The 27,873-nt window shown below is 36.1% G+C and overlaps 1 protein-coding gene across 3 annotated transcripts; it reads right to left on the reverse strand.

Moving 5' to 3' along the window:
* Positions 1-27,828, reverse strand: NBN (nibrin). Of its 3 annotated transcripts, XM_067290270.1 has the most exons (16): positions 27,669-27,828; positions 26,281-26,414; positions 25,286-25,431; positions 24,348-24,507; positions 22,647-22,750; positions 16,541-16,658; positions 16,067-16,257; positions 14,861-14,961; positions 12,373-12,514; positions 11,646-11,912; positions 10,935-11,394; positions 7,641-7,712; positions 5,980-6,135; positions 4,792-4,905; positions 4,418-4,467; positions 1-1,167 (listed from the first exon to the last, which is right to left on the reverse strand). In XM_067290270.1, exons 1-16 carry the CDS (start codon positions 27,697-27,699, stop codon positions 1,137-1,139), a joined length of 2,277 nt encoding a protein of 758 aa, XP_067146371.1. In that variant the 5' UTR covers positions 27,700-27,828; the 3' UTR covers positions 1-1,136. The 3 variants fall into 3 exon arrangements, with proteins under 3 accessions (XP_067146371.1, XP_067146372.1, XP_067146373.1); XM_067290271.1 differs by lacking the exon at positions 7,641-7,712; XM_067290272.1 differs by lacking the exons at positions 24,348-24,507; positions 25,286-25,431.
* Between the last annotated feature and the right edge of the window lie 45 nt (positions 27,829-27,873).

Raw genomic sequence — 27,873 nt, forward strand, 5'->3', positions numbered from 1 at the left:
TCTTAAATACTGTTTTATTCTGTTCTTTTAATTTGGCACCTGGAAACCATCAAACCCTTCCATCAAGCTTCCTCCCTTCTAATTTAAGACCCATTACAAATGAAAACTGGTTACAGTATAAAAGACAATGCTATATCAGAATTCTCACTTCTGAGGAAGGTATAAGGGTATCTGTTTCTCATTCGATACTAGAGGAAAGTACATAAATAATACAAAAATCTGATGGTTGTCATCTTGTAGCTTCTGGGCTTCCCTTGTACCTCTTCTACTCTTAAACAATTATTTTCAAACACTGCTCTTTTCTATTTGCACAGGAAAGAAAACATTTCAGAGAAAGAAACTGCACTCACCTCTCTCTTCCCAGGAAACCAAAGTTAAACTGCTTGTTACTGCTGCAAAATTTTAAAGAGGCACAGTATCTTTTTTCTGAGTTTAGAAGAGTGTTTGATTTAACTGTAGACTGTTCAAACAAATACTGAAAATATAAAGAGTGATAATGTGGCAAAAGTGACTGAGTTTTTAAAATTAAAGCATTTGTTTCAGTATCTGTAATCACACAAAACTGGTGGCCGGCTAATAACAATGTCACCAGCTTTAAAAATGGGAAGAAGTTTGAGCTCATTAAACTTGTGTCCGAGTAGACAAAGCATTTATTAAAGCTTTGTGTAACTTGTAAGTTTTCAAAAATCCCCACATCAGAACGATACAGTGACAATATAAAAAAAAAACTAATTAACAAGAGTTTAAAAAATTGTAATTAAAAATTAAAATTAAGAAGAAAAAAGCCTGATGCTAGTTTCTTCCCACCCCAAATAACAGAACTAAAAGTAAATAATAGAAAGAAACAGTCTGAAATGAAATCTTAAAATACCTACAGTATTTTACTGAAGTTTCCATTACTTTGAAGCAAAAATTTTAAGGTCTTGAAAACATGCCTAATCCATAAGTACCAAACAGTGAAAGAAACTAGGTTTTTTTTCCCCTTTAATAAAAGCAAGACTTAAAAACAAGTCTTACAATAATATGTAGTTCAAATGGTCATGTATATGCATATATTACACACTGTAATCAGCAAACATTTATAAGCAGCAGAAAGAAGATTTTGCTAGAGAAGTACTGTAAATTCAGGTCACAATTTATCTTCTCCTTTTCACATTAGGATCGTATCTGTAAGAAAAAGCAAATTTTGTCATAAATAAGCAAAACCCCATGATATTCAAAGTTAAGAATGTGATATAAATAATAGTTTTATTATGCATTCACAACAGGATTGGATGGTGTTCAATTCTTTCCTGGACTGCACATCTTTGATTAACTATGGTAGCTGCCCTTTGACAGAAGGATGCAGAAGCTAGAACCTGTGCCATCAACTTCCTAGTTACTTAAAATCTACTTGATGCATGAACAAACTTCTCCAAGCTTGCAGTGTCTCAATACAAGTTCTTCATTTAAGAGAGGAGGGGGGGAAAAAAGGGGGGGGGTGCGGTGCAGCAAGGGAATTTTTCACAGTGGTGTACAACATTTGGCCATGACTCATGCAGAAAACCCTTCTGCTGCCTTCTACTCCCATAAAACATTTCCTTGCCCTTCCTTCTCCTTTACATAGCTTCCAATTGCTTTTTAGTTATTTATATCTACTTTCTGGATACTAAATATTTATCTGATTTACTGCAACAGGTTTATAGTTTGAATCTACCCTGCTATCCCTTGGCCTTCTCTCTATATATTTGTGCATCACTTCCCCACCCTCAATCCTGTGTCACTTCTTTGAAAATCTGATATGCTTTGTATTCACACATGAATACCTTACACACACAACTGAATGATCAGGCAGTTTTACTTCCACTAATTCTGATCTCATTCATCGGATCCTTTTTTTGCTTAGACATGAAAATGTCATAACTTGTGAGCCAAATTACATCACCACTTAACTAGAAAGGTATTAGAAGTCACTGCTGTTGCTATGCAACTCTTACACTTCTGGTAGAACGGAAATACGTATCCTTTGAAAGCAATGCTCTATCATTAACTACAAGCTATTAATGCACTACAATTTTATGAATGGTTCTTACAGATGTTGATATATGGTATCACGTCTCTTTGATACTGATTTTGACAAATGCATCCTTCTTCACCATACACGTTTTTCTACTGAAACGCACATTTTTGAACTCCCATGTGTTTGACTAACATGCTAAAATTCACACAGTGGTGGCTTGTTTCTTCACATATAAAAACTAAGGAAAGTTAAATCTTTTTCTAACCAAAACAACGTCCTTATACTCAGTCTGACAGCATTTATTTGACTTTATTGCTAAAGCTTTGTAACAAATCAGTTCTAACATTTAAGATGATGTTCTGGACACCAAATCGTACTTCTGTGGAGAGAGGAGAGGAAAAAAAAACAACCAAACCTCCAAACAATCAGATAAACAGAAGGGAGAAGGGGATGGTACATGCAACCCTGCCATCAGCGCACCCACAGCTTCAACCCTGTCTGCAGCTCTCTATGGAGAGGCAGACACTGGCAGTCCTGAACATCATTCTGTGTAACGCCCCATCTCACCCCCATCAACCATTCTCCTTGTTAAATGAATCCTGGATGATGTTTTCCAGACAGAAAGAAATCAAACAACATTATGTGAGAAAGGAAACTGTGCATTGTCTATGGCCTGAAAGGGGAAGAGGAGCACAAAGATTCCAGTACTGTGACTGAAGGCACAGAGAAACAAAAGAGCTTGCTATAAACAGGGAATGATGAATACAAACAGCTATTACTGAGCATAATCCGTTTGATCTATGGACTTAACAGAAAGTATGATATGCCTTCCCATCCTCCTCTATCCCAGCATGTACTGAGTTAGCAGCAATTGAGGGTACAGCTTTTCTTTCCAACTCATCTTTACCTTTGAGTGCTGCAGAAGTGTTTCTGGGTTCATCTTCAAATGCAGTTTTCATGGGAAACTGCAACTGTTAAACTAGCATTATGCCAAATGATATCACTCAGGATTAAGGACAAAATTTGGTTACAATCTGCTGAACATTGATCTGCATGTTTTAACATTTTTGGCTGTGGAAAATTCTGTACGTATAACTATCCTAAACAAATGGGAGTTGAGGTAAAAAGTTTTTCTAAGCATGAATGTGTATGACTGACTTAAGTTTCCACTGCTGTGTTTTGAAAGGCTAGAACTAATCAAAATATTTTAAACTCATTAAAATCCTAGATTAGCACTACAATCAAGCTGCACAATGTTTTTATAAATGTTTTCATAACTTTCATGTATTTAAATGCTGTACTTCAGAGGTAAAAGCTTGATAAAGGGGCAAACAGCTTAGAACTTTTTTTTAATGAGAGAGTGATTATAAATCATTAAAACAGGATTACAGTTGACAGTAACTGGACAAGAAATCAACTGAATAGGATTATTTGGGATGAAAGACAGAAGCGTGGGTTACTGAAAGAAAACTGGTGAAAAAGACTATATTTTAGAGATGAGTAATGTAAAGACTTATGGCAAACAGTAGTATCTCAAAGGGAACCTGGATCTACCAAAAAACCACTCACGCTCCTGTGACGTAAGTACTGATTAAGACAGGACTGATGAGTTTTACTCTAGTACTGTCAGGAGAAAACCAAACTGGTAAACATAGCATGACAAGTGTAAAAATGCTACCGAAGTCTGAAGACTGGAGAGATAGTAAGGCATTCCGGGAGTTTCTAACACAGAAAATAGACAGGATCTCTTTTATTGTGAATGGCTTTGAAAGCAGCTTAGGAAGGACTCTAAGATAAGGGTCACACAGGGACTATAATGAGGCATTTAAGATTTTTTAAATCTTTGTTTTAAATTCTGGAAATGGGAGTCATTAGCTCAGTCAGAGACCTTAACAGAAAAGAAAGCAGTCCTGCCAATAATGTTTTCATAGAACTATTCTTCTGTGGCTTTAGCTCCCTCAAGTGACTCAAGCAGAGGGACAGACAAGTGCCATAGCCAGCATGAAGGAAGTGTCAGGCCCCAAAACTTTTTGCTGGGAGTTCCAGATTAGAAGTTCAGGAGACTGACTTAGCTGTAACATCAAACCACTTCATCAGGCTCTGGCAAATACTGATGGCAGAAAACCTGGCCCTGGAGTCTTGTCCAGCTTATGTGAACAGTCAAGTTTGTGCATATGAGACAGGGCATAGCAACATTTTGTTTGAGAACATTCTCTTCAGAAACTGTAGCAAGTCTGAATGAAATTGGAAATTTAAGGCATAAAAAACAGAAGATGAAAGTCAGTTTGTGTATATTCAAGTCATGGGAATACAAGGAATTTTGAAAAGAATAGTCAAAGAGTATTCTATTACAAAACTGGAATTTGTTCAAAGATGTGATGTAAAACATACGCTTCTAACTACAACCAAAACTCTTACCTAAAGAGATCATCAGCAAGTGATTCTTCTCTTGCATGTCGATTCTGTTCCTGACAAAATAAGAATATTCAATATTTGATTTTAATGAGGCTAATGAACAATACAGAAGAGCAATATAGTCCAGTACTAACACAGTTTTTCCTCTAGAAATAACTTTTCTCCAACTACTCCATATTCATGATGGATAGTATATTTCACTATTCAAATTTGGCCACTGTTATACAAACTAATCTATTAGTTGGTAAGCTGTGAGCTTTCATCAGAAGTATGTTTCTTGTTTTTTTAAGCATATTTCAGAAATGACCACAGGTTGGTGCAACCACTTGAGAGGAGTCAAGTTTTGTTTTGTTCATCTTTGAGAAAGAACTCCTTACCTCCATTTCTTGCCTTAACCAGTCTTCCAGCTCTGAATTCTTTTTAGCATGGTGAGCAATCAAATCTGATCCTCCAATAATGTATGGAAGTTGTCCTGCCCCTGGATAAGCTACCTGTTTGACAAAAAGTGCTTACAATTACAATGCAAGCACATTGCAAGTAAAAGGTCTGTTTTAATAAATTCAGAAAGTCTACTGAGATATCATGAAAAAAAGTCTTTCTTTCTTTGAATAAAAATTCACCAGATATGGTATTTAAACAAGACTGAAGTTAAAGAAGTATCTACAGCAAGCTATTAACTACCTCCTTTTACCAAAAAAAACCCAAAGCCAAAAAAAACCACTGATAAGTTACATTTGCTAAATAAATACAGTAGTACATTAAATTAAGTTCAAAAACATTAGAAATTGATATTTACTAATAGATGCTATTTTACTTCAGAATGGATGAGTAACTATTATAAAAAGGTGGGAAAGAAAATATTATTAAGGTTTATTCAGAAGTTTAAAGTGCCATCAGAAAGTGACAGCATACTCCCAGAAAGCTTAAAGTTGCACTGTTTGACTAACACTCTCTGATTTTTTTAATTAAAATACATTTTTAGTAATCTTATACCATACTGTATTATTTTTTTAATATGAGCTTAAGTGATATTTTTTACACTGACCACCAAAGGATTTTCTTAAAGTTAGCTCCAAGAGCCAAGCAAGCAATAATCTTGCTTTCATAAGGTGCCAGTTTTTAGTACTATTGGGAAATACAGTGTTAGATAAAATTAGATAAATTAGTCTTGCATTAGATAAAATGCAAGACTGATTCACCATATGCTCCGTGTAGGTCTTCTGCAAAATAAAACAGTGAGCTTTTGGAGGCACAACCTGAAGTTACGATTCTAGCTTAGATTATGGTATGCACCACTTAAGGACTTATCTCAAATAACAAACTTGGAATAAGAGAGCACAAGTATCCAAATAACCTAACATGAGGTAAGCTTTTGTCAGCCTGGTACTTTTCTAGTCAGTTAGCAAAATATTGGCTCAAAATATAACATGCTATTTAAATTGCTTTTTTGTATAGTTACTATCAAGTTTTAAAAACTTTTCATAATTAATTTCTACAATATTAAGGTAGTACTTTAAAATATTTAAAACAGTGCCACCTTGTGACCATTTCAAATATGCACTAACCTTTTTGAACATCTTGAAATTTTTCTGTCCCCCGTAACTGGTATTTGCAAAGAGCTGACTGTTTGGTCTTGGATGGCTGACAACCAGTGATCTAAACTCAGTCAACAGAAGTCTGCTAGGAAGATTACTGGAGTCCTCTTGAAGGCTGTTGTGGTTCTTTTGTGGGAAGAAAAAAGTTTAAATTCTAACAGTATAAACTTTAGAGAGAAATGACAGTGAGCACAGCTGAGGTAGAAATGAGGACTACAGAAGGGCATGTGGGGAAGCAGCAACAATGCTAGAAGTGCAGAAGATGGAGGTACTTCTACGCCTCCTTTTATACTACAATTATTGCTGGGAGCTCATCTCTCATACATACATCTGTTGAAAAAACAGGATTATTAAAAACTGCAGTAATAATCACAGTGTCAAGGTTCCTCATTTAACAAGGATTTTGCTTCAACATAAAACTCCATGTAAAAAAGCCACACCTTTATTTGCAATTAAGCTATTATCTAAGAGTTACTTCTCTTCCCTTCACCCTGCCTCCTACCTGGACATCAGGATTGCTTACTTAACTGGAAACTCCATTTGACTCCAAGGAAGACAAGGCTGAACATCTTCAGCTCAATTCTAGACTAGAGATTTATAGTTTAGACTATAAACTATAGTATAGTCTTATAATATATAATAGTATACTGAAGTATAGCCTTATAATGTATGTAAAATTTAGTACCGTCTAAACAACTTTTTGCCTATTAAGCTGGATCTGATCAATGAAGCAGTTTTATGTGGCATGGGGATGCTTATAAGTCAGCCAGCACGTACATCCATTTTGCAGTTTGAAGCTAGATCTATGTGGAGTGGTACAGGACCAAGTACTGCAATACAACTGCAGTTAAATGATCTTTTACTTAAAACAGTTCCAGCACAGAAGCAGTAGAGCTAGTTAACAGTAAAGTGCAAACTAAGAGTCCCTGAATGCAAGCTGAGCGCACTTCGGTATCCCTGCACAGTATTTCCCCTTCCTGGATTGCTCTCCTCACACACACGAACAGAGTTCATCCTGCCCCTGTAGACTGGCAAGTCTCTTCTCCTTTCAAAACCTTTCCATTTCAGTTTTGTTTCACCTCATCTTTTCTTCTGCCCAACTGTCAATCCCAGCTATGCTTCCCTCCTTTCTTCCTTCATCCTCTCTTAGTCATCTCACCTATAACACACAGTTAGCCAGCTATTTACTGCTAATGAGTGTATGTTATATACGTTTTCCCAGCAGTCCATCGCTTCCATTCTAGTTGTGATCTCTTTAGAGCAGACAAGAGGATCCCATTCTTGTCTGGTCTTTAAGTAGCTACTTAACAAAAATACCAGTACCAATATTAACCACATTGAAGGGATAATAAGATTACATTAGGTTTCTGTAATTTCAGTCATCTTAACTATCCATAACGAAAATCATTATATGGATGTGTAGATGAACTACAGTTCTCTGTCTTAGACAGCTGAGAAGTTAGACTGTACTATTCAAATTTACCAAGGTGTATTTCAAGGAGTAAGATCTTTATGATCCTCCTTTACCCTGAAACAGGATCCCCAAATATTATCTTTTTAAAAGCAAAATTTAGATGTGTTTTGTTAACACTTCTCAAAGCTGTTTAAGTCTCAACTGATTGGTTCCTTACCAAGACCGGCAACTCTTGCTTGATCTCATTTTTCTTTTCTGAAGTTAGAAATGATCCAAGTTCATCTTCTTTCTATATGACAAAATATTGTCAAAAAAAAATTCTGGAATTAAATGCAATTGTGACTACATAATTACATAAGACTGCTTTCTACTCCTTCCAATGGATTAGGCATTTTCACATAAATATAAATATTTAGACAGTAACAAAACTGACTGCACTGTACTTTTAAAATTATATGGGTTTAGGTACACTTCAGTGATTTTTTGCCTACTAAAAAACACAGTTATTTGCTCACACGTTTTTGTCTTACACAGGCAGCAAAAGCTTTGCCCATATCTACAACTTTTGAAGTCCTGCCAGGTTCTGAAAAATGCTATAAAAGCTTCCAAATATAAATAGTAGCATTTTCATTTCACATGTTAAATGCACATATGCACCAAAGGACATTTCTTTACTAGGACAGGAAATCATTCTGCAAGTGCCTTTCCTCCCATAGTTTAAAACCAAGTTTGTATTTCCTAAATTACTTTCAGTGGTTGAAATGATCAGATCAGTTTTATGCACTCTGTAGACTGAGTCATTTACCCACATTCTCTGTCATGCCAGATAAGCAAGGTACACCTACACTTGAAGAAAATGGGTAATATAATTATTCCTATGGAGCTTTATCACAAAATCTCCTTGCCTATGCCACTGGAAATATAATTTATCTGACAAAACAGGTCTTTATTAATTGAACTGGTTTAAATATTGTACAGGATCAACAACGCTATTAGAAGACTTTCTCAAAAATAAAAAACCTTTAAGTATGCATAGTTAATCTGAAAAAAATAGTTAAATGTACAGATTTGTTTTCCTTTATAATCCTGACAAGAAGTTACACCAGCAAAACTTTCTTAGACCATAATAAAACTTGTAAAATGATCCAGGCAGCCATTTCAGACCATCAGTACAGTCAGGCCTTTTAGATAGTGCTTCCTCTCGGATACTGCAAAGAGGAAGAATCAAAGAGATTCTCTACAATTATAAGATAAAACTTTACCTGTCACCAACATTAAAAGTTAACAATATTATGAAGTTCATTAGTGTTTATTTCTAAAGACTGTTCCAAAAACCTACACCACAGTATCCGGTGTCCACACAACCAATTGCCTTTATGCTCAGGCACCCAGCGTAACCGCAGCTCAACAAGCTGCCTTTAGAGCTCAGCTATATTCACATGTAGCCAAAGTAAACCCCAGTAAAGTCTCCACACAAGAGCCCTAAGCTGGTCTGAGCGAAGGCTGCGCAGACAATACTGATGGCTCACCCGATCCAAGGTGAGCAAACCCCAGTGACTCAATCATATATTCAAACTTGTAGAAATTTCAAATGTTTACATTAAACAATAAGGCAACTTTAGCAAAGTCCTTACTGTATGACATGGGAAGTTACCCGAAGCAAAGAAAAACCAAAACCAAACAAACAAAAAGCCTTTATTATTATAGCATGTAAACACTGCAGCATGTAAACACTGCCTACACTATGCAAGAGTCTGACAGGACAGTAAGCTTTTGTTTGCTTGTTTTAAATAAACAGAAATTAAACCTGCTCCTTTCTTATTCCCCTCATTGCTCTTAACAGGCTACTTTGCTAGGGCTCTCAACATCATTGCCTTCTGCAAACCTGTTTTGGGGCCTTTTTTTCCCCTTTTTTTTTTTTCTTTTTAAATAATGTGGCTACTTGTTAATTCAGCATCCCTTGTTTCCTTGGTTTCTCCTAGAGCCCTACCTTATTCTTAAGAACAAACACGCAAGCAAAAAAATATCAAGAAAACTAAAAATATCAAGAAAGCTTTCCATGACTTGGAAAAAAAAAAAAGTGCCACAGTTCTTTTCCTCTTTAGTCTCTCTCTCTCTCTAATTTGTTTTAAGCTCTTTAAGTTAAATTTTACTATTCACATACTGATGAATGAATATGAAATCAGAATATTTAAGCTCTGTTAAAGCTGTACAAATCAAAAGTGTAAAATTTTGGAACTTCTGTATTCAATGTTCAGCACCTGGTTACAGCATACTAATATGAGCCAAATTTTGCTGCCGGGATCTTGGCTTTTTCAAGTAATATGTTTACAAAACTTCAGAACAACTCTCTAAAACAGATACTTCGTTAGTTAGCAATGTCAGTGAGTTAATATACTGTTGTGCATACAAGTGTAGTCCATCTAGAGCATCAGCCCAGAGCCTAATATACAGAGACTGCATGTAAAGAATGTTACAAAGTAAAAAATAATAATAATAATAAAAAAAAACACTCTAAGAATAGTGTTTTACTAAGAAAGAATTCCTTTGTCAGTGAAACCTATTTCTAAAGGAGAAAACCAAAACTCATTAGACAAGTGTATATTGGATCAAGACATATTAAGCATCAGTTTAACTCCACTGCAGTAGTTTTGTTAAAATAAACTGCCATACTCAAATAAAGGCTACGATTATTAAAAAAAAAAAAAAAAAAAAAAAAAAAAAAAAAAAAAAAGTTCTTCACTACCATAAGGGATTTCTAGATACTAAAATACATACAAACAGTCCAGGAAAAGAAAACTTTCTTCTCAAGTGATAAGTACAACCATGTTTCATACCCAGAGGATTTGCACCTATTTTGACCTGACAGGAAACTTTCCAACTTTTTAGTTTGTTTGCTTAATATTAAAAACACATTCTTTCAGAAAAGCTTACCCAACTCTCTATATATGCAGTTTAGTGGTACTCATTTTTAAGGACATAGAAGATTCTTAAAATTCCTGCCTAAGGGAATTCAAATCCTTAATGTGACACCTCCAGAGAGCCTCTGACTGGAAAGATATTGGACACTCCTATAGCATGCAACAGAAGAAGCCAAGCAAATGTAAGAAAGGTTATGTAAGTAAAAATAGTATTATAGTTAAAAAATTTTTTAAATTCTTGGACCAGGAAGATATTCTGCTGTTCTCTTATACTATTCTGAGCAAAAAGATAGAAAAAAAAATATATATATATGTATATCAGAATACAAGCAACTTTCAATTCACAAAGAAACCATGTCCTGAAGAATGAAAAAACCCCATATTTAGATACGTGCAACACTGAAGTATTCACAGATAATATCTACATTACATCCATTTCTAGTTTAGAATGATTTGAGAGGTTTAAGCAAAAAAAAGCTTTATAAAGCAGCTTTCTGTGTGCAGAAAGCCTTGTCTTTAAAAGAGCTATTTGCATCCTTCTAATGAAGTTGTAACTTCCAAGGTCAGGAATGCCTGAGTAAATAACTTACCAGTATTTTACTCCCCTCTCTTTGCGCCACATTTACTTCTTCAATTCTGCTTCCTTTGGCTTCCAAACATCTTTTTTTTCGTATATTGCCTTGCGATTTCTGGCCAGGACCTCCCATTTCATCTTCCCAGTCTAGGTCTCTGCTTCCAAACACAATTTCTAGCGCCTCTGTATCTTCAGACAAATCATCCAACTCCTTTCTCTTTGGTGCATGCTTTTCGTTATTGTCAATTTTATCACTTGTTGGTTTGCCACTTTCTCTCAAAAGCTTTATACCTGTGTCTTCTAATGCAAAATTTGTTTTTTGGTCCAGAATGTTGTTTTCCTTTTGATACTGTTCTGATTCGCTGTTCCCCACTGATGAAGCTGTGGGTTGAGTATGCTTCGAAAGAGGTGACAACCTTTCCTCCAATTTTGCTAGTTTAGGCACAGACGTTTCTCCTCTTTCTTCAGTTCTTTCCCTTAGCCAGAAAGAAATTACAAAAGAAAGGAATTTTAAAGAGTATCTTTAAATATGATTAACTGCATCAGCAACATAATAGCTTCCTGGGGTTTTATTGATTGTATTGTGAAATTCGAACATAAATAACAGACTTAACTATCGTAGAAATAAGGTTTTGAATAAAAGGTACACCCTTGAGCCAAAATTAATTTTCAGAAACAGCACCAACACAATAGTGAGAGACGTAACAGCAAGAGCATCTCAACATACCTTTTCCCTCTAGCTACCTGGAAGTAATTTGTAATCGAGTTAGACTGCTGACGCAAAGCACTCTCTCTAGGTTTACCCACTTCTGAAAATTTACATGGTGAGAGAGGGTGACTTTTTTGGCTAAATCCAGATGTTCTGTTCATTCTAGATATCAACGTTCCTGTATTTACATTGCCACTTGTACTAGGGTTTTCCTTTACAGTGGTTATATCCTGGAAAGCCATTTTCTCTTTTCTGTCCATCTGGGGAGTTTTCACTGTCTCCATACTGTATTAGACAGAAAAAAAAAAGGTGAGCACACAAGAAGTTACCACAGATTTACACAGTAGAATATCATCTTCTTAAAGTTGTACCTGTACTTTGAACATACTTACAAACAATGTAAGTGTGCTAACAACAAGCTGTAAAATTTGCTATGATACAATACTGTAATAATCATTAAATGGCTATAAAATTTTGAATACAGGTTTGGAGTCAGATATGCAGTATCTACTTTTGTAGCTGAAAGAGTCAAAAGACCTGCCTGATATTTTCTGTCATCTACTTGAAATCTATCTATTCTACTGGAAAGCAGAAATTAGCTCACTGCAGACAAGTGACAGAAATTTAGTAACTGTCATTTCAGACACTGTACATCATTGTCCACGGCAATCATACAGTTCCTCTGCCACACAAGTTTACTTTATTTGCAAGCATTAGCTTAGAAACTATTTCCATTCACGCTTACCATGTCTGCTCTTCTAGCTCTGTATCAGCTATATATACTGTGCTATTATCCATAGTAGCTGGCACTATGGTTTCAGCCACGGCCAAACTCTGAGAAATGCCTGGCCCTAGAGCGGCTGATGCAGGAGTAGTTTTAGTTGCAGCTGCAAGATCAATACAAGAAAAAAAAAATTAAAAGGTTAATATCCATTCTGGTTTTCTTTGCATGTATTATCACATTACCATCATTGGTAACTGACCAGGTGAAATTTTAGTAAAATAGTCTTCATGCAATTTCTTTCTCTATGTTAATCATGAGATCATCCAGATTCAGTCATTAAAAACAAACAAACAAACAGAAACAGTTCTAAATGACAGATTCTGGGATTTATTTTTAGTTAAAAATTGCACTAAATTAAGCTATGGAATTTTACTGATTAAAAAAAATGAAGGATCAGTGGAATTTATATATTAGTGTGGACTTAATTACCAAAAGAAAAAAAAAAGAAAAAAAAGAATACTTTATGCAAAACACAGCACAAGATCCAATATCAGTTTGCATTTAGTGTTTCATAATGATCTCTAATATGTATTCCTAATAGGAGAGAATCACTATTTCATATTTAAAGAAAAAAAAAAATCTCATTTAGACTAGGATGTTCTCTACAGCCAAGGTGCTCATAATCACCACAGTGAGGGATTGCCTTAAGACACTGTTTGTTGCTCTCCGTTCAGTCAGTTGCATTATTGCTCTGTCGAACAGGAGGAAGAGCCCAGCTATACAACCTCTTTTATACTGTGTTTGCACTTCTCCTTGCCTTCATGCAATTATGCCTTCTTTAAGTCAAAGGATACTAACCTTTACCATTTTCACATGTCTCACCATGCTTCTAGATACATATTTTTAATTGCCACCCATCTCTCAGCCACATACATTTTTTTCTATATCTAATTCTGAGGGTTTCTTTGACAATTTCATTATTTTTATAACCCATTATTTATACACTCTAAAATTCATTCTTATTTGCTAACACTGTACACTGAATAAACTACAGACCCTCTTAGGTCTCCTTCTTGAGCTTCTACATCTTACACATCTTGCCATTCATCGCTGTGAGACAAGATCAGAGGAAGAGGTCTTGTTTACAGTCCCTTTGATTTTTAACATACATACATGGAGGTTCTTGATAACCCCCCAAACACTATAATTTGTTTCCTTTTAGAAAATAAACTGTGAGCATACTTAACTTAAAAGCCTGCTATACAACCTTTTTGTGCAATTGAAACCATCAATTTCATTTTTATCCCATTGAATCATCTAACAGGAAACAAGAATCAGCATTTCTAATTTATTTGGATGTCTCCAGGGTCAATATCTTTAAGTTTACTTTGAGAATCAATTTCTTTTATACTGTTTTCTAAATTAACTGGATGGACAATGGCCCAGATCAAAGGTATTCAAACAAAAATTCTATTCAAACAACCCATTTTAGGGGGCTCTGCCAGTTCTGTATGTACACCTTTCTCTTTGAAATACATTTTTGAATAAGTAATGTTCTTATATGAAAAGCAAAAGTTTTGCTTTCCATTTTATTTTTTTTCTTAAAGTTTCCAAGTTTAAGTTCTTAATTTAGTTTAAGTTTTTTAAAGCTTTTTAAGGACTTGCTACCGGATGCAACACTTTGTCAGTAGTTATGTATATAATCTTAAATTATGTTCTGTTCAACAATTTTATAGAAACAAAACACATACTAACAATTTTGGAAGAAACATGACAAGAGAAACAGCAAAACAAAAACTTTGTCTCTCACACATTTTTATTCCTATTAATTAGCAAATACAAGTTACTCTTCAAAACAAAACTTGAAATGTCTGCCCCTGAACTACTACTTTAGCAAATGTGGAAATGCTGTTTCAGTGGTTTGAATTGTTATTTTAAGGTTATGTTTGTTTTTGCAGTGGGAGTGGGGGCAGGGGAGGAATTCTCCTAATATAAATAAGACAAACCTTTACAAATGAATTCATTTCTTATTCTCTTAGTTTCTAACATTCATCTTTTACTTCCTTACGACCCCAGTCATTTCGTAAAAGCTAGAATAGCACAGAATTCACAAACTACTACATAAGTATTGATCCCGTGGCCACTAAAAACATGAACTTCAGAAGATTCACAAAACAAACAAAAACACAAAAGAATCCTTTCCTTTACAGGTCATTGTACTATATGTCTGCTTTTTAAGCTAATTTTAGATCTTCTACTGTTTTGTTTACATCTACAGGTCAAATAGTTTTCAATGTAGTTTATTGCAAGGACATTAAAGAACAGTTACCTTTTCAGTTACAATTCAGACTTGCACACATTTTTCATACAGTGTCATTCTATTTTAGTGGTCTTGTTAAAAAAAGAAAAGCCAAGGGGAAAAAAAAAGAAAAGAAAAAGAGGATTGCACAGTCGTAGAAATACTGCCTCTTCAAGGTTGTTAACTTTTTAGTACTCTTCCTCCAATTACCTTTGTCATGAGGCTGCTTTCGAGGGTTGCAGTATCTTTCTGTAGACATGAAGATAACTGCCAATCCAATTTCTGCCTCAGGAATAGCCCTTAGATCCTTGCTATTAACACATAAATAATATTAAGACAAACCACTAAAACAAATGCTTCTCAATACAGATTCAAAGATGAAGTAGCAGATGGGCAAAAATATGATATGGTACAAAATGTTCCACTCCCTCTCCATGCAAAATCATCAGTCTACACTACAATTTTCCACAATACAGTAAGACAGCATAATTGTCCACCAACATATTCCTGTCCCATAAGCAGGAACTTCCATGTTTCTTGCTGCTATGGCTACTGCCTAGTCCCAGTAATCTGGCAAATGCATCTTTCTCTTCTTGATCACAGAACTGGGCAGTCAACCATCGGTGGCGTTCCATTAATTCAAAAATATATGTGAACAGAAGAGTGACATGAAAGACTCAAGTACTTCTGAAAAGACAGATTTCAGCACAGACACATCTCTTCTGCACTACAGCCGTGAGAACGGCGTAAGCGCAGTGGGTTTTTCCCCCCCCACCCCATATTTTACAGGAAATTCAGGGGAACTAGACAGTGTTTACCTACTAGGTTTACAGAGCTGGGGTTTTGTTTTCTTTCACTATTTATTACAGATGGTAGTATTTTTATGATGCTATAAATATATAGCCCGTTCTCTTAAAAACAAAAAACTTTTTATTAAATAGAAGCTGCTTTTCAAAAACATTTTATGCATATATTTAAAGGGAAATAAATGACATGACCACAAGGAGACATTTCACCTGTTTTCTGTGAAATAAATATGTACGTTTACTCAAAATCAACACAGATGATCTAGCTCCCATTTTTAGAATATATTCATTTTTAACTTCTTTTAAATAGTAGAATTAAAAAAACTTGCTAATTTCAAAAATTATTGTTTTAACAAAGCAGATTCATTACAATTAATTTTTGTAGAATTGGATCCTCTTTAAAAAAAAAGCAAACTCATAGAACAGTCAAATCCTTTCTTTCCTGTTCCAAGAAATTATAGTTACTACATTATTTAAGTACTTAAAGCAACGAATAACAAACATGCCTTCTTTCTAAGTATCCTACACTTTAAGAATGCAAACACCATGACTAAATCACAACAAAAATTCTGAAATTACCCTATCACAGTAAAAGAGAGCAATGCTTCACCTCTGCAGAACAGTCAGAATGGAATCAGTCCAGTTTCTCATAGACTCAGATCCTGGGATTTGTGAGTTTGTCAGCCCAACATCAACAACACAAACTTCAGGAGCAACCAGTAAAGAAGTTTCTTTTCTTCCCTCTGTCATCAATTTTGCTTCTCCTCCTCCAAGAATAACTGCTGGACTCAGTTTCTTGTGCTAAAGAAAATGCAATTAAAACAAACAAACAAAAAACATATTAAAATGCAGTGAGCTTAGAAGTATGCTAAACTATCAGCATAATGCTCATCACTGATGCATTAACACAAGTGTGTTCAGGTTCTCCCAGTATATTTCATCTTACGTAGGCCATTTTCTTGTAAAAAGATGAATATATGGAAACCTTTATATCCTGATGAGCCCTGAATGAGTGTGAATCCACAGAGAATAGAAACTGTGCTAATCTGCCCTGCAATATTTCTGGAATGCAAAGTCCAATTACCTGCCTGGCAGTTAGAAACAGGAAAGTTTTTCCACTGAATATCTTTTTCCTTTCATGATGCTCAGATAGATCCAGTTTTTCAGTGCCAATGGAAGGCTCATCAACCGGAGGATAAAAGCTGCAGGAACAGAAAATTAGAGTTATGAAATTCAGATTTACGCATCAATACTGACTAATACTCCTTTCTATTTCAGAGGAAAGCTTTAAAGATAAAATAATTCATTTCTTTCTGTTAAAACTATTTATATAAATACTCCTCAAGATATTGGAAAAGGAAACAGAGCCTCTCATTTCTCAATATCTAAGCTAAGACCAAGATTTTCTACTTCAGTAGCTAAAAAGCACAACACTTTTAGGAATGTATTCAGCTTATCTACTTTAAGCAACCACAGTACATTATCAACTAACAATACTGATAAATGAGTCTGCAATCTCATTCTGCACTTACTCTAGCTAATAGTAAACTCCAAACAGAAATGGTCATCTTGCTTCCTCTGTCCTTCAGGTGGAGACTGCCACCCCTCCTTCAGATCAAAAAAAAATCCCCCAAAACAACAAAAAAACCCTCAGCTGTGCACCACCAAACTAGATGACAGCCTGTTACTCTGGCAGAAGACAAATACACTTTTCTTTCTGGTAGGGCAGAGAACTGAACTGATTCACTCTGCAGCTTCATAATTGTTTTGTTCAATGCAAAGAAAATGACCAGGAGTGCAGCTAGGGAAAAGATTAGGCAAGAGAGAAACTGCACCCTGAATCTTTAGTTTTGGCCATGTAATTCACATCAAACCAGAAATGAACATCTCACACAGTCTCCTGTGATAACTCTGGACTAACTCTGGTTATTTGCAAAATGATACAGTGATCTCAGCTCCAGTTAATGACAGCATATTGACGTCATGAAAACCCCATGGAGTATGACAGACATCTTACTGCTAATTTCAGGATAGTATTTACAGGATCCTTGAGCCACATATTCATTACTACAGCATTTTGGACAGAACAAGGTAAAGGCATATTCTAAAAAGGAGCGAGAGCATGAGTAGATTTTAACTGAGCCATACCTCATCTGTACCTAAACATCAGTTCATGCATGTACTCTGGATGCATGCAGATCTGCCTATCTTTATTCTGACTGCTGATTTTATGCCCTTCTCACACTATTATGCAGAAAGGAAAGATGCTGAACACATAAGCCAGATTTAGGGGTCAACAACCCAGGAAATTATATACATACATGCACAAATGTTTTTAATTTTTTTAATCATTCATTCAAAGATTATCAGTTTCTAAACATGCAACATAATCCCTGAAATGCTGAAATACTGAAATTCCTGGGGAAAAAAAATGCATTATATAAGTAGTTCCACCATCCATAAGCACATCAATACACTCCTCAGAGATTATTAAGACTTAAAGCTAAACACATGCATAGGTGCATAAATTTTTTACTGCATTCAAATATGCAATTCAATTATAATTGGCTAAAATGCACTAAAATATTACAGTTAGCTTTAAATAATCTTTGTTATTTTGTGTTTTTCTCAATTAATTCCTAAAGCTTTACATATACAGTTGAAATTGGTAACCAACATGAACCTCATGTTTCGAAAAATGAGTATTTGGTAAGTTTCAGCAACCTGCTCAAGTCTGTTTACAAAAATATTTTTCCATTACTTCATTTGATGCTGAAATAGATATTATAAATTCCACTAATCTTAAGGAATAAAGCAACTCAGATCTTAGTAAGGAATATCAGTGAACTCCAAAGTCAACATTTCTGAAGTCCACATAACTATGTTACTGAATTTGAGCATACAATACTCCTTATGTAAACATTTCCTAGCCAGTCTTTTCTTGAGTTTCAATCTTTCAGTAGAGTTTATAATTTCCAAAGAATATCTTTTCATCCCCCTCAGAGAGGCAGAAGAAAGTAAATTAAAGCAAGTTTGTTTGGCCAAGTCAAAATGCGACAGTCTATTAAAAGCCAGCATATTTGCCAAATGAATTGCCTAATACCCCCCCAAACTGAAAAAAGAAAGAGTTCCATTTGCAATTAAAAACAATCTTCCACTGAGTCTTCCTCTTTGCAAGTCAACCAAGTAATTATATAGAAGGGTATAAGCTTCATTAGACAGAAAAGAAAAAAAATTTTTTTTTTTTTGGGGGGGGGGGGGCTCTAAAACACACCATGCAATAAGGAATATTTAGTCATTAGAAGTCTCTATTACTGTCACTGTTAAAGAACTTAAAAATTGCAACTAGGACACCCCCAACTAATCTACAAGTAACTTTTAACAAATAGAAGGCTTTTTAAAAGTCTTTTAATAGGAGAATAGAGAACTCTCCTATTGCCTTGGCACCGCAAAATATTTGAAGATGAGAAAAATCTTTCCTATAATTGAAAAGTTTCTGTTAGTGACAAAAAAGTGACTGAAAATTTTTGTTACACAGCTTCAAGAGTATCTCACATGCTACTGACAACATATCTTACCATATTAGCTAGAAGTCTTTAATCCACTGAAGCATCAGAGACCAGAAAAAAAATACGGTCTTTTTTCATAAGTCTTTAATTGCTTCCATTAAAAAAAAAAAAAAAAAAAAAAAAAAAAAGGAAGCTAAGATACTGCCCATAACATAGGACTCCTTTGTTCTAAGGTATGAATTTAGCTATAGATGAACCTTGGAATATAGTATTATTTAGTTTGCCATCATATTCAAGTAAGCCATATGAATGGATCTATATGAAGGTAATATGCTTTTGTCATTTTTACAGAAGCCACTCTTTGATTTTGTTTTTTTTTCCATGTTGCTTAGCTACAACAGAAATTCAAGAATTTTGTTCCTAGAAGCTTTGCTATAATGATTTGTATTCTTGGTTCCATTTGTATGCTGTCTTATATAGAGGTGGTCCTTTATCAGTAAAAAAAATGTTAAAGACAACCTAGAGAGAATCTCACAGCAAGAACTGTTACTGATCAGTGTGACTTGATTTCTTCCACTAATGCATAATCTCAACATTATTTCTGGCAGTATTATCATCATGATCATGATAGAGGTAAGGATCAGTCAAATAAAAACAGATAAACAGTATTCAGATTCAGCCTTTGATTACAAACTCTGTTTCTGCTCTGTACTTCCATTACTAGGCCACAAGACTACAGATATTGAGCCCTGCAGAGGCAATTATTAACCTATAATAAATATAGGGGACAGGGCCATTTTTAAAAACTAAAAGGATGAGTACAAATAGACAAATAGCAGTTTGCATTACTTCAAAACTCAGCTACCTTTTCCCTAGAAACACATTTCAAACCTATCTTTCTGAATTTCGGCAGCAACCTTCAAACAATCATCTCGCCTTTGTTTTTTCCTTCTCCCCCTCAACAAAATTGTTCTTTGTTCTCCTTTGAGGATACAGCAACACCACTATCCAGAAAAGCCCCGCTACAGTCTAGAATCTTTCATTTAGAAGATCTTGATTCATGATGAGTTTCTGTTAAGGACTCGGTCACCCTTCTACCTTTTCAAAGCCCGGCACCACATACACTGAACTGCTGCAATAAAACCTGTCATTACATATAGGGCTGCACTTAGCCATTAACAAACTTTTAGGTTCCAGTGAGTACTGGAGGATTAGGGTAAAATACTTCATGATAAAAAGTCTCAAATAAGAAGCCACATTCATTATATTAATTGCAGGTTTGCAATTCTGTGAAGTCCTAGTATAAGCCAAAAAGTTTTAATGTTTTTGAACTTTAGGATTATCTTTCCTTAACACTAAGATAATTTAGGCTTAGTTCCATAGTACTAATCAAGGTTTAATTGACAGTGTCACTCTGCATTACCACACCAATATGTCCTTCTTATTTCAGATCCACAATAGTACTGTCACAAGTTGTGTAGTGTCATGTGGATGTACCAGCCTGGGTCAGCTCTAAAAAGATCATCCATTTGAAATACTGTAATTATTTTAAATATAGATGTTTATTACACCAACTGTCTCATTTTGCTTGATGCATAACTATCTCTTCGAAAGCTAAATAATGGATATACTGCTAGTGTCAATCACATTTAGTGAGCTCAGTTCCTCTGAGGGTCTTAATAGTTAACAAAAATGTTAAAAAAAAGGGAAACATATCCATCAAATTCTATTTTAGGGAGCACTTAACAGCTGAATTATACTGTCTGCTCTTAAGACTTTAATACTGAAGGAATGGACAATGTGCACCCTGGTTTTAAGAGCCTAAACAGTGTTAACACAGTAACAGTAGCCTTACAGGTAGATATCACTAGAACAAGTGAATGTCAGATCACACAACCAATGGCTGGTTTTCAACGGCTTGTAGGAAATATATTAAAATCAATAAATAATCTACCATTGTAACTGACATCCAGTGTTCCAGACAGGATTCAAAGTAGTTTCTGGTTAGTTTTCTCATATGCTTTCAAAAACAATGCAGAAGTTTAAGTAGAAGGAAAAATTATAGTTTACCAAGTTTCTCCCTTTTTTCTGAAGTGGAAAACCAAATGAGCTTTAAAGATGAGAAACTCTGAGATGACCAGTTTGATATATTACATAAACCTCTGCAATTGTAAAACAGCATCTAGAAACTAAAGAATATTTGCTACCAGTCGCTCCAGATTGGCACCTGTATTGTTCTAACAAGGCACTGTTATATTCTGTGAAATATAGTTACCACCTAACAATTATAGGTTATCATGAATCCTCTACAGCACGGCTCCCATTACCATGTGTACACCACTGAGGTTTGTTTAGCTGCCCTTTTTTTTCCCCCCTCCTTTAACTATTCTACCAATGGCTATTATCAGACCCATTAAGTAAAATTAATTAAATCTCTATGTCATGACATGCATACACATAGATTTGTAAGCATACAAGCGTGTATGCATATGCATATGTACACACATATATATAAAATAAAAAAAAGCAACAAAGTTATTTCTATTCTTCCTCACCACTCATTTCACCCACCTCAAGGGTCTGGTATCCAGTATCCACCAGGTTAAAACAATTCATCCAGAAAAATCCTAATGACTTTAATGCATTTCAGATAATTTTACTTCACAAATTATTCTCCCTATCAACTAACATAAGGGCTCAACACTTGTTATTTTCCAAATGCCAAGTACTCTTTCCACTTCCACTCATTGTCCTTTTTTTTTTTTTTTATGTCTTTGAAAGCATGAAAGGAATAGAAATGATTAAAGAACAAGTACCTATGGAATTTACTTTTTTAAAAGAACACATGATGAGAATTTCTTACCCGCATAAATCATGTGTTCATAAAAAAAAAAAAAGAAAAAAATGTAGACAGTCTCTCTTCATGGTAAAAATGGCTGCATTACAGGCTCAGGTGAAATTCTCTCATAGAATTATGGGATTATTTTACATTTGTCTACATGGAGAAAGTGACCAGAAGGGCTCTTCTGCAATATTTATTTATTCCAACATAAGAATTACCTTTTCAAGTTAATTTAACCCTGAAAACAGTATTTTATATTCACATAATGAAGTCCAATGCACATTAGTCTCACCTCAACTCTTGTCAGAAAATAAAAAACTTGCTTTTTCAGGGAATTTAATGGTCAGGCTAACTCTGTCTTGACCAAAGCTTACAATAAACTCAGAAGTTAGAAACTAACAGCATACTGGGAAAATATGTTTTCATATTGAAATAAGCTTTTCTTTTATAAATATTTATTTTATAAAAATCTAATTTTCTTGGTTTTAACGTATCTTTAAACTCTCAAAAGAGTTTAAAGGTTGTTTCAAACATACTACCACATAGATTGCTATAGCAAGCTCTGAAAACAAATTCCTATGCAGAGCTAGTAACCTCTCTACACATATATCAAGAGCTAACTTTATATATATATATATATACACACACACACAGAGATTTATAAACATAAACTCAAGAGATGAAAGCAAGAAGACTGCCAGAATATTAAAATGTGTTTTATATTAAGCATTCTTCTGCAACTAAAATTATTGCAATTCACATAGTTTGTTAAATTTAAGCAGATAAATGTATAATTATTTAATAATTTAATTCTGTGACACTGAAAATATGATACTTACTTTTCAGGAGCTAGCAACTGTTGTCTGGACTGAATAGCTTTGATTAATTCAACAAAAAACTCTGGTTTTATAATTGGTCGACCACAAATCAAAGCACATATAGTCTGAAAAGATGGAAAATATATTTACTGCATTGAAAAACTCATCTAGAATATGCTTCAACTGACATTAGCTTTATAAGATCTCAAATGTGGAAAATGCTGCACAAATGAATACAACTTTGACTTTGCTGTCTAGAAATGTGCTAATTTTGCTTTTAACAATCTATTTTTTTTAATTGCTGCGTTGACCAAAGTTATGAAAACGAATAAGCCAACTGATTAAAATCAGCAGTCTTCAAAAGGAGAACTAAAGCTCCAAACCACAAAACAATACCAATATGTTCTTTGGCGGTGAGGGCACAGAAAAGTCCTACATAATAGCTTATGAAAAAGAGTATTTAGAAATCAAACAGTGGCTAAATAAGCATTAATATCCAATTTGTACACAATTATACTGAGTACAGCAAGTGAACTGCAAATTCAAAAGGCTAGAAATTCCTCCCAAAATGAAGTGTGGTTCCTTTAACCTGTCTGTAACATAACATAAAAAAAAAAAACAAAGAAAAAAGGAAGACATGGAGGAATGAGAAGACTAATAAGAAATCTGTCCTTTGCTCAAAAACCAAACACACCAGTAGAAATGACAACCCAGTGAGCATCAAACCTCACGCTCAGCAAATAATTAGAATGGTTATTAAAATACAGACTAAAAATTAAGTAAATACTACCTGATTAGGTGATTTTCTTTTACAGACCTACAACAATGCTATTGTGAGTGATTCTATTAATTTGGGTGTGAAGTGAAGCTCCATAGTCAAATAAGCAGAGTCATGTGGGTTCTCACCAAAAAAAGGTGATTTCATTCTTTTACCACCCCACGACTTATTCTCAGCCCCTCATTGGACTGGCATTAACGTTCACATAACTAGATCAAGAAATATGTTCTCTTACATTGCAAGGTTACTTCTTCCTCTAGATGAGTTCTCTCATCCCAATTACTGTGTGGATGCATGAAAGGTATAGCTAGCACAGGAGAGTCAGCAGAAGCACAGTGGGAAAAGATTCACCCCTTCTGATAAAGCCCTCAGTTCTCCTACTCAGGGACTCTGGAACTGAACTGTGGAGAAACTTAATAGAATATAAGGAGAGACCGGCCAATTTAAAAAAAAAAAAAAAAAGAGGAAACAGATTTTTTATTGATAGACTGGCTTTTCTACAAATAATACAGCAACATTGGGGGGAAAAAAGGCAAGGTTTTTAGAACCTAAGTTTCTCTCATTTCTCTTAGTAAGTCTTCAAACAAAACTTCTCCTTTTCAGTTTCTAGTTCATTTAAAAATGACATTTTGGCTTTGAAACACAGAGATGTATGTTTATCCTTCTCCATCCTCTTCCTGCTTTCTCCTTTATTTAAATAGCTTTATTCATTTTCTCTTCCCTCCAACCTCCCATCAGCATACATCTCCTCCTAAACTTGGAAAATAAAGAGTATAAAGAGAGAGAGAATAAAGAGTAGTCTTTATTGCTTTGTAAAGGAAAATTTTGTCTAACTAAAGTCAAATGAATCTTTGCCACAGTCTTGAGCAGGTCTAGAATTTAACCATTCTCATTTGTAGGAGAACTGCAAAGCAACTCAATCAATATTCAAAAGCTCTGTGTACCTTAACAGTAACTTTTATTGACACCATTACAAGGTGAGTACACTCGGTGGTCCATTCATTCACTACAAGGCCTCCAAGCTGCTGGATGGCTTGATTCAAAGCAGTTTTTCCAGCGATGTCTAAACATGAGGAGCAGACAACTAAAGATTCATATTCTACTCTGCAAAGAACAAGCGTAAGAGGTAATTTCAGGTATGTTTATCTAAAACATCCAAAGTAAATTATTGTTAAGGAGTGGTGAAGAATACTGCTATTATTTAATGGTAAAACAGCAGCAGTAACAAAATAGTCAAATTTTAAGAAAAAAAAGCCAACTTCTGGTTGCCTTAATACCGATTTTAGTGGTCTTTAGTAAACGTGCTGTTTACCTGCCACTTTGCTTCAAGGAGTGTCGCTATATATTTGCAGGGATAGCACTGGCTAGCACATTAAATTTGAAAACTAATAGTAAGTTGTGTTCACTGAAGAGGAAGCAGGCATAAATCATAGTAACAGCACTCAAGGGCTAGTGCTGCATAAAGCATTCTCCAGCTATCTCAGCTCTTTTCTCACTACATGATCAACAGATGACAAGAGCTCAGCAAAACTCTCTCCCTCCCCTAAACTTCCCTCCCTTCTTCAGAACAGTTTGTTTTAGGATTATTTTTCCTTAACTAAAACTTTGTTCTTTGCTTAAGATAGTCTGAAGGCACTCAGTGTACATGGTGCAATATCTTCCAAAAAGCCAATGTTTTACTATAAAACAATTTTAATGTCAGAAGCAGGTGCAGAACATAAATAAATAATACTTTTTCTCTCTCCTTTGCTTTCTAAAAACTCATAATTTGAATTTTTTATTGTTTTATCTTCTTGTAAAGTTACATGATGTGCTAAAATACTCCAATTGAAAGCTGTAATTTTCTAATTGGTATTTTAGTATTAATGTAACTAGTTCTTACCTAAACTTGCTCTCAAAGACTCCAAAATTGACTCTGTCACCAGACTGCAAAGTCCTTGAAGTGCCACTCAGTTTTGATCCATTAACAAAGGTACCATACTTGGAGGTATCTTTTATCGTTAATAAAGGGACTGAGAGAGACTGGCTCTGAAAATAAGAATAAATAAGCCTTGTTTGTTAATCAGAAACAGGTTTCTGTTATTATAGAATAAAGCAGTCGATAGATAATAAAAAGCCATCAAGATGTTACCCTAAATAAAGATTTCAGACAATGATGCTGGCTATGCATTTTTTTTTTCCACTGCAAAGGGAGGGGGAAAAGTGCATACATTTCTAGCTTTCAGAGCTTTAGTACTTCTTACATCCAGTATTTTTGTAGGTTGCGTAAGGTTAGTCCAGAGCCTTTTTGCTACCACGATTTAGCAAGGCTCTGAGACTTATTTTTGATGCTTTTACCTACTGTTCAACCCTGGCATAGATGCCCAAGTCACTTGGTACCTATGGTGCCCAATAAGGTGTTTCCCTTACTTCCTCCTATAAGCACTGCTAGTCTTCTGCAAGCTACAGAGTGTGGTGACACCAGCATGCCTTAAGAACAGGTTAGACGCTGTCATGTTTCCCAAGTTCACGAGCCAGTGAGAACAGTCAGCTTGCTCTTCGGAAATTTTGCTATGTAGTTATCCACTGCTTGTGTTATTAACAAGAACAAATACATTTTATATATTTTCTTTCAAATTTTATGTACAGTTACAAAAATGAAACTCCCACTGACTGGCTTCAATATGTCAGCAGAAATTACAACTAAGTGATAGTAAGGTGCTGCTTGCTAAGTCTCCTTGGGACATATGTATTTCCACAATCCTCTAAGCAAACATGGAATTAATGACATGGAGTGAAAGTACACCACGACTATACACATGAAGTGTACAGTCATGGTAGACTGAATCATCCACACACACAGTGTACTGATAATGGAGTAAAATGCTGGCTACTTACAAGGGTTGTTTCAGGACGACTTACTGTCAGAACTGCATGACTTCGACTGATTGATTGATCATCCTGAATTAAAATTGCACAGTTTTTGCGCCCAACAACATATTCTGTACCAACTAAAAGTCGATATGGCTCTCCTGAAAATAAACAAAAGGATAAAAAAAAAAATCAATTCACAACCTCCCCCTCAAAACATCCAAAAGCTCTTAGGAACCATTCAGAAGTTTGCAGTATGTCTAAAATTTTATTTCTTAACTTTTTATTACTTCTTAAAGATTAATTTTTACACACAGAAAAAAAGACAATGATATAACTACTCTAAAATACAAGTTTTAAGGGTGCATAACTTGTTAAAGTGGTTCAGATGAAAGGTATCCCCTAATGACCATCTGAAGTTCTGGAACATCAATCAAACTGACACTTAGGTTAGGTCGGAGCCTGAACTTGCTTTAGTTCACTTTGGTATCTGTCACATAGGCCTCACAACAGCACAGCAGTGAATGGCTTGAGCACGCCCAAAAGGTGCGCGTTACCTACTGGTCAGTGAGCCAGAAACTCTTCTTGATGAAGATGGATGAATAATTACAGATTAATTTCCAGTCATTAGCGCTGTGCAAACAGCTTTCCAAATATAAACACTGCAGGCTGGTCTTCCTGAACACAAAACCAAGGCCGGTGTCTCGGCTGTTGCTCAGGGGTTTTCCTAGGCCATAAGGAATGGTTCAGTCCATTGCAATAGGATTAGGTCCTGCTGCCACCAGGAACGAAGCCAAACATCCTTAGCTTCACTCACTACGGCTCAGGAAATAAAGAGCAGACCGAGTGGTGATACGACTGTTCTTTATACAGAAAGGGCTCAAGACGAGAAAAGGCGGCCTCCCTGCCCTGCTCCCGCGGTGTCCGAGCGCGGCTCTCCGACACCTGGGCCACGGCTGCAGCGCACCGGGAGACATCGCAGAGGCACAGAGCAGCTACCGAGAAACGAGCGCCTTACTAAACACACCGGAGCATGCGGCCTGCAGGGCGCTGGGCTCGAGCGAGAACCGCGTGACGAGAAACGCAAGCGCAGGCCTGGGAAAGCGTCCAGAACTGAAGGGCTTTTGCCATCATTTGCCGAGACCGGGCAGGATCCGGCTCTGCCCTGGGAGCACGGCGGAGGCCAGGCCCGTGACCGCCACGAAACCTTAGTCTCCAACCGTGACACCGGGCCGCCCAGGTGGCGGCGCGGCCCCGCTCCCGGGGGCGGTCGCGGCCGCCCCGACCGCACCGCTCCCCCTCCCCCCGCCGGGGGCGCGCGCCGACCCCCCCGCCCCCCGCGAGGAGGGGACGGGGACGGGGCTCCGCGCAGGCCGGGCGGGGGAAGCGCCGGGAGCCGCGACGGCCTCGCTCACCTGTTCCTGCGGCGGGCACCAGCTTCCACATCCTGGAGGGCGGCGAGGGGGCACTTCAGCGAGCCAGCGGGAGGGGAAGGCCCCTGGCTCGCCTCCGCGGGGCTGCCGGGCCGCGCCGCGCCGCCTCCGCGCCAGCCTGGCCTGGCCTGGGCCGCCTCGCCCGCTGGGCGGCGCGAGGGGCTGGGGGAGCCGCGGCGCGCATGCG

Source organism: Apteryx mantelli, chromosome 2 (assembly GCF_036417845.1).
Source record: "Apteryx mantelli isolate bAptMan1 chromosome 2, bAptMan1.hap1, whole genome shotgun sequence".
Classification (NCBI taxonomy): domain Eukaryota; kingdom Metazoa; phylum Chordata; class Aves; order Apterygiformes; family Apterygidae; genus Apteryx; species Apteryx mantelli.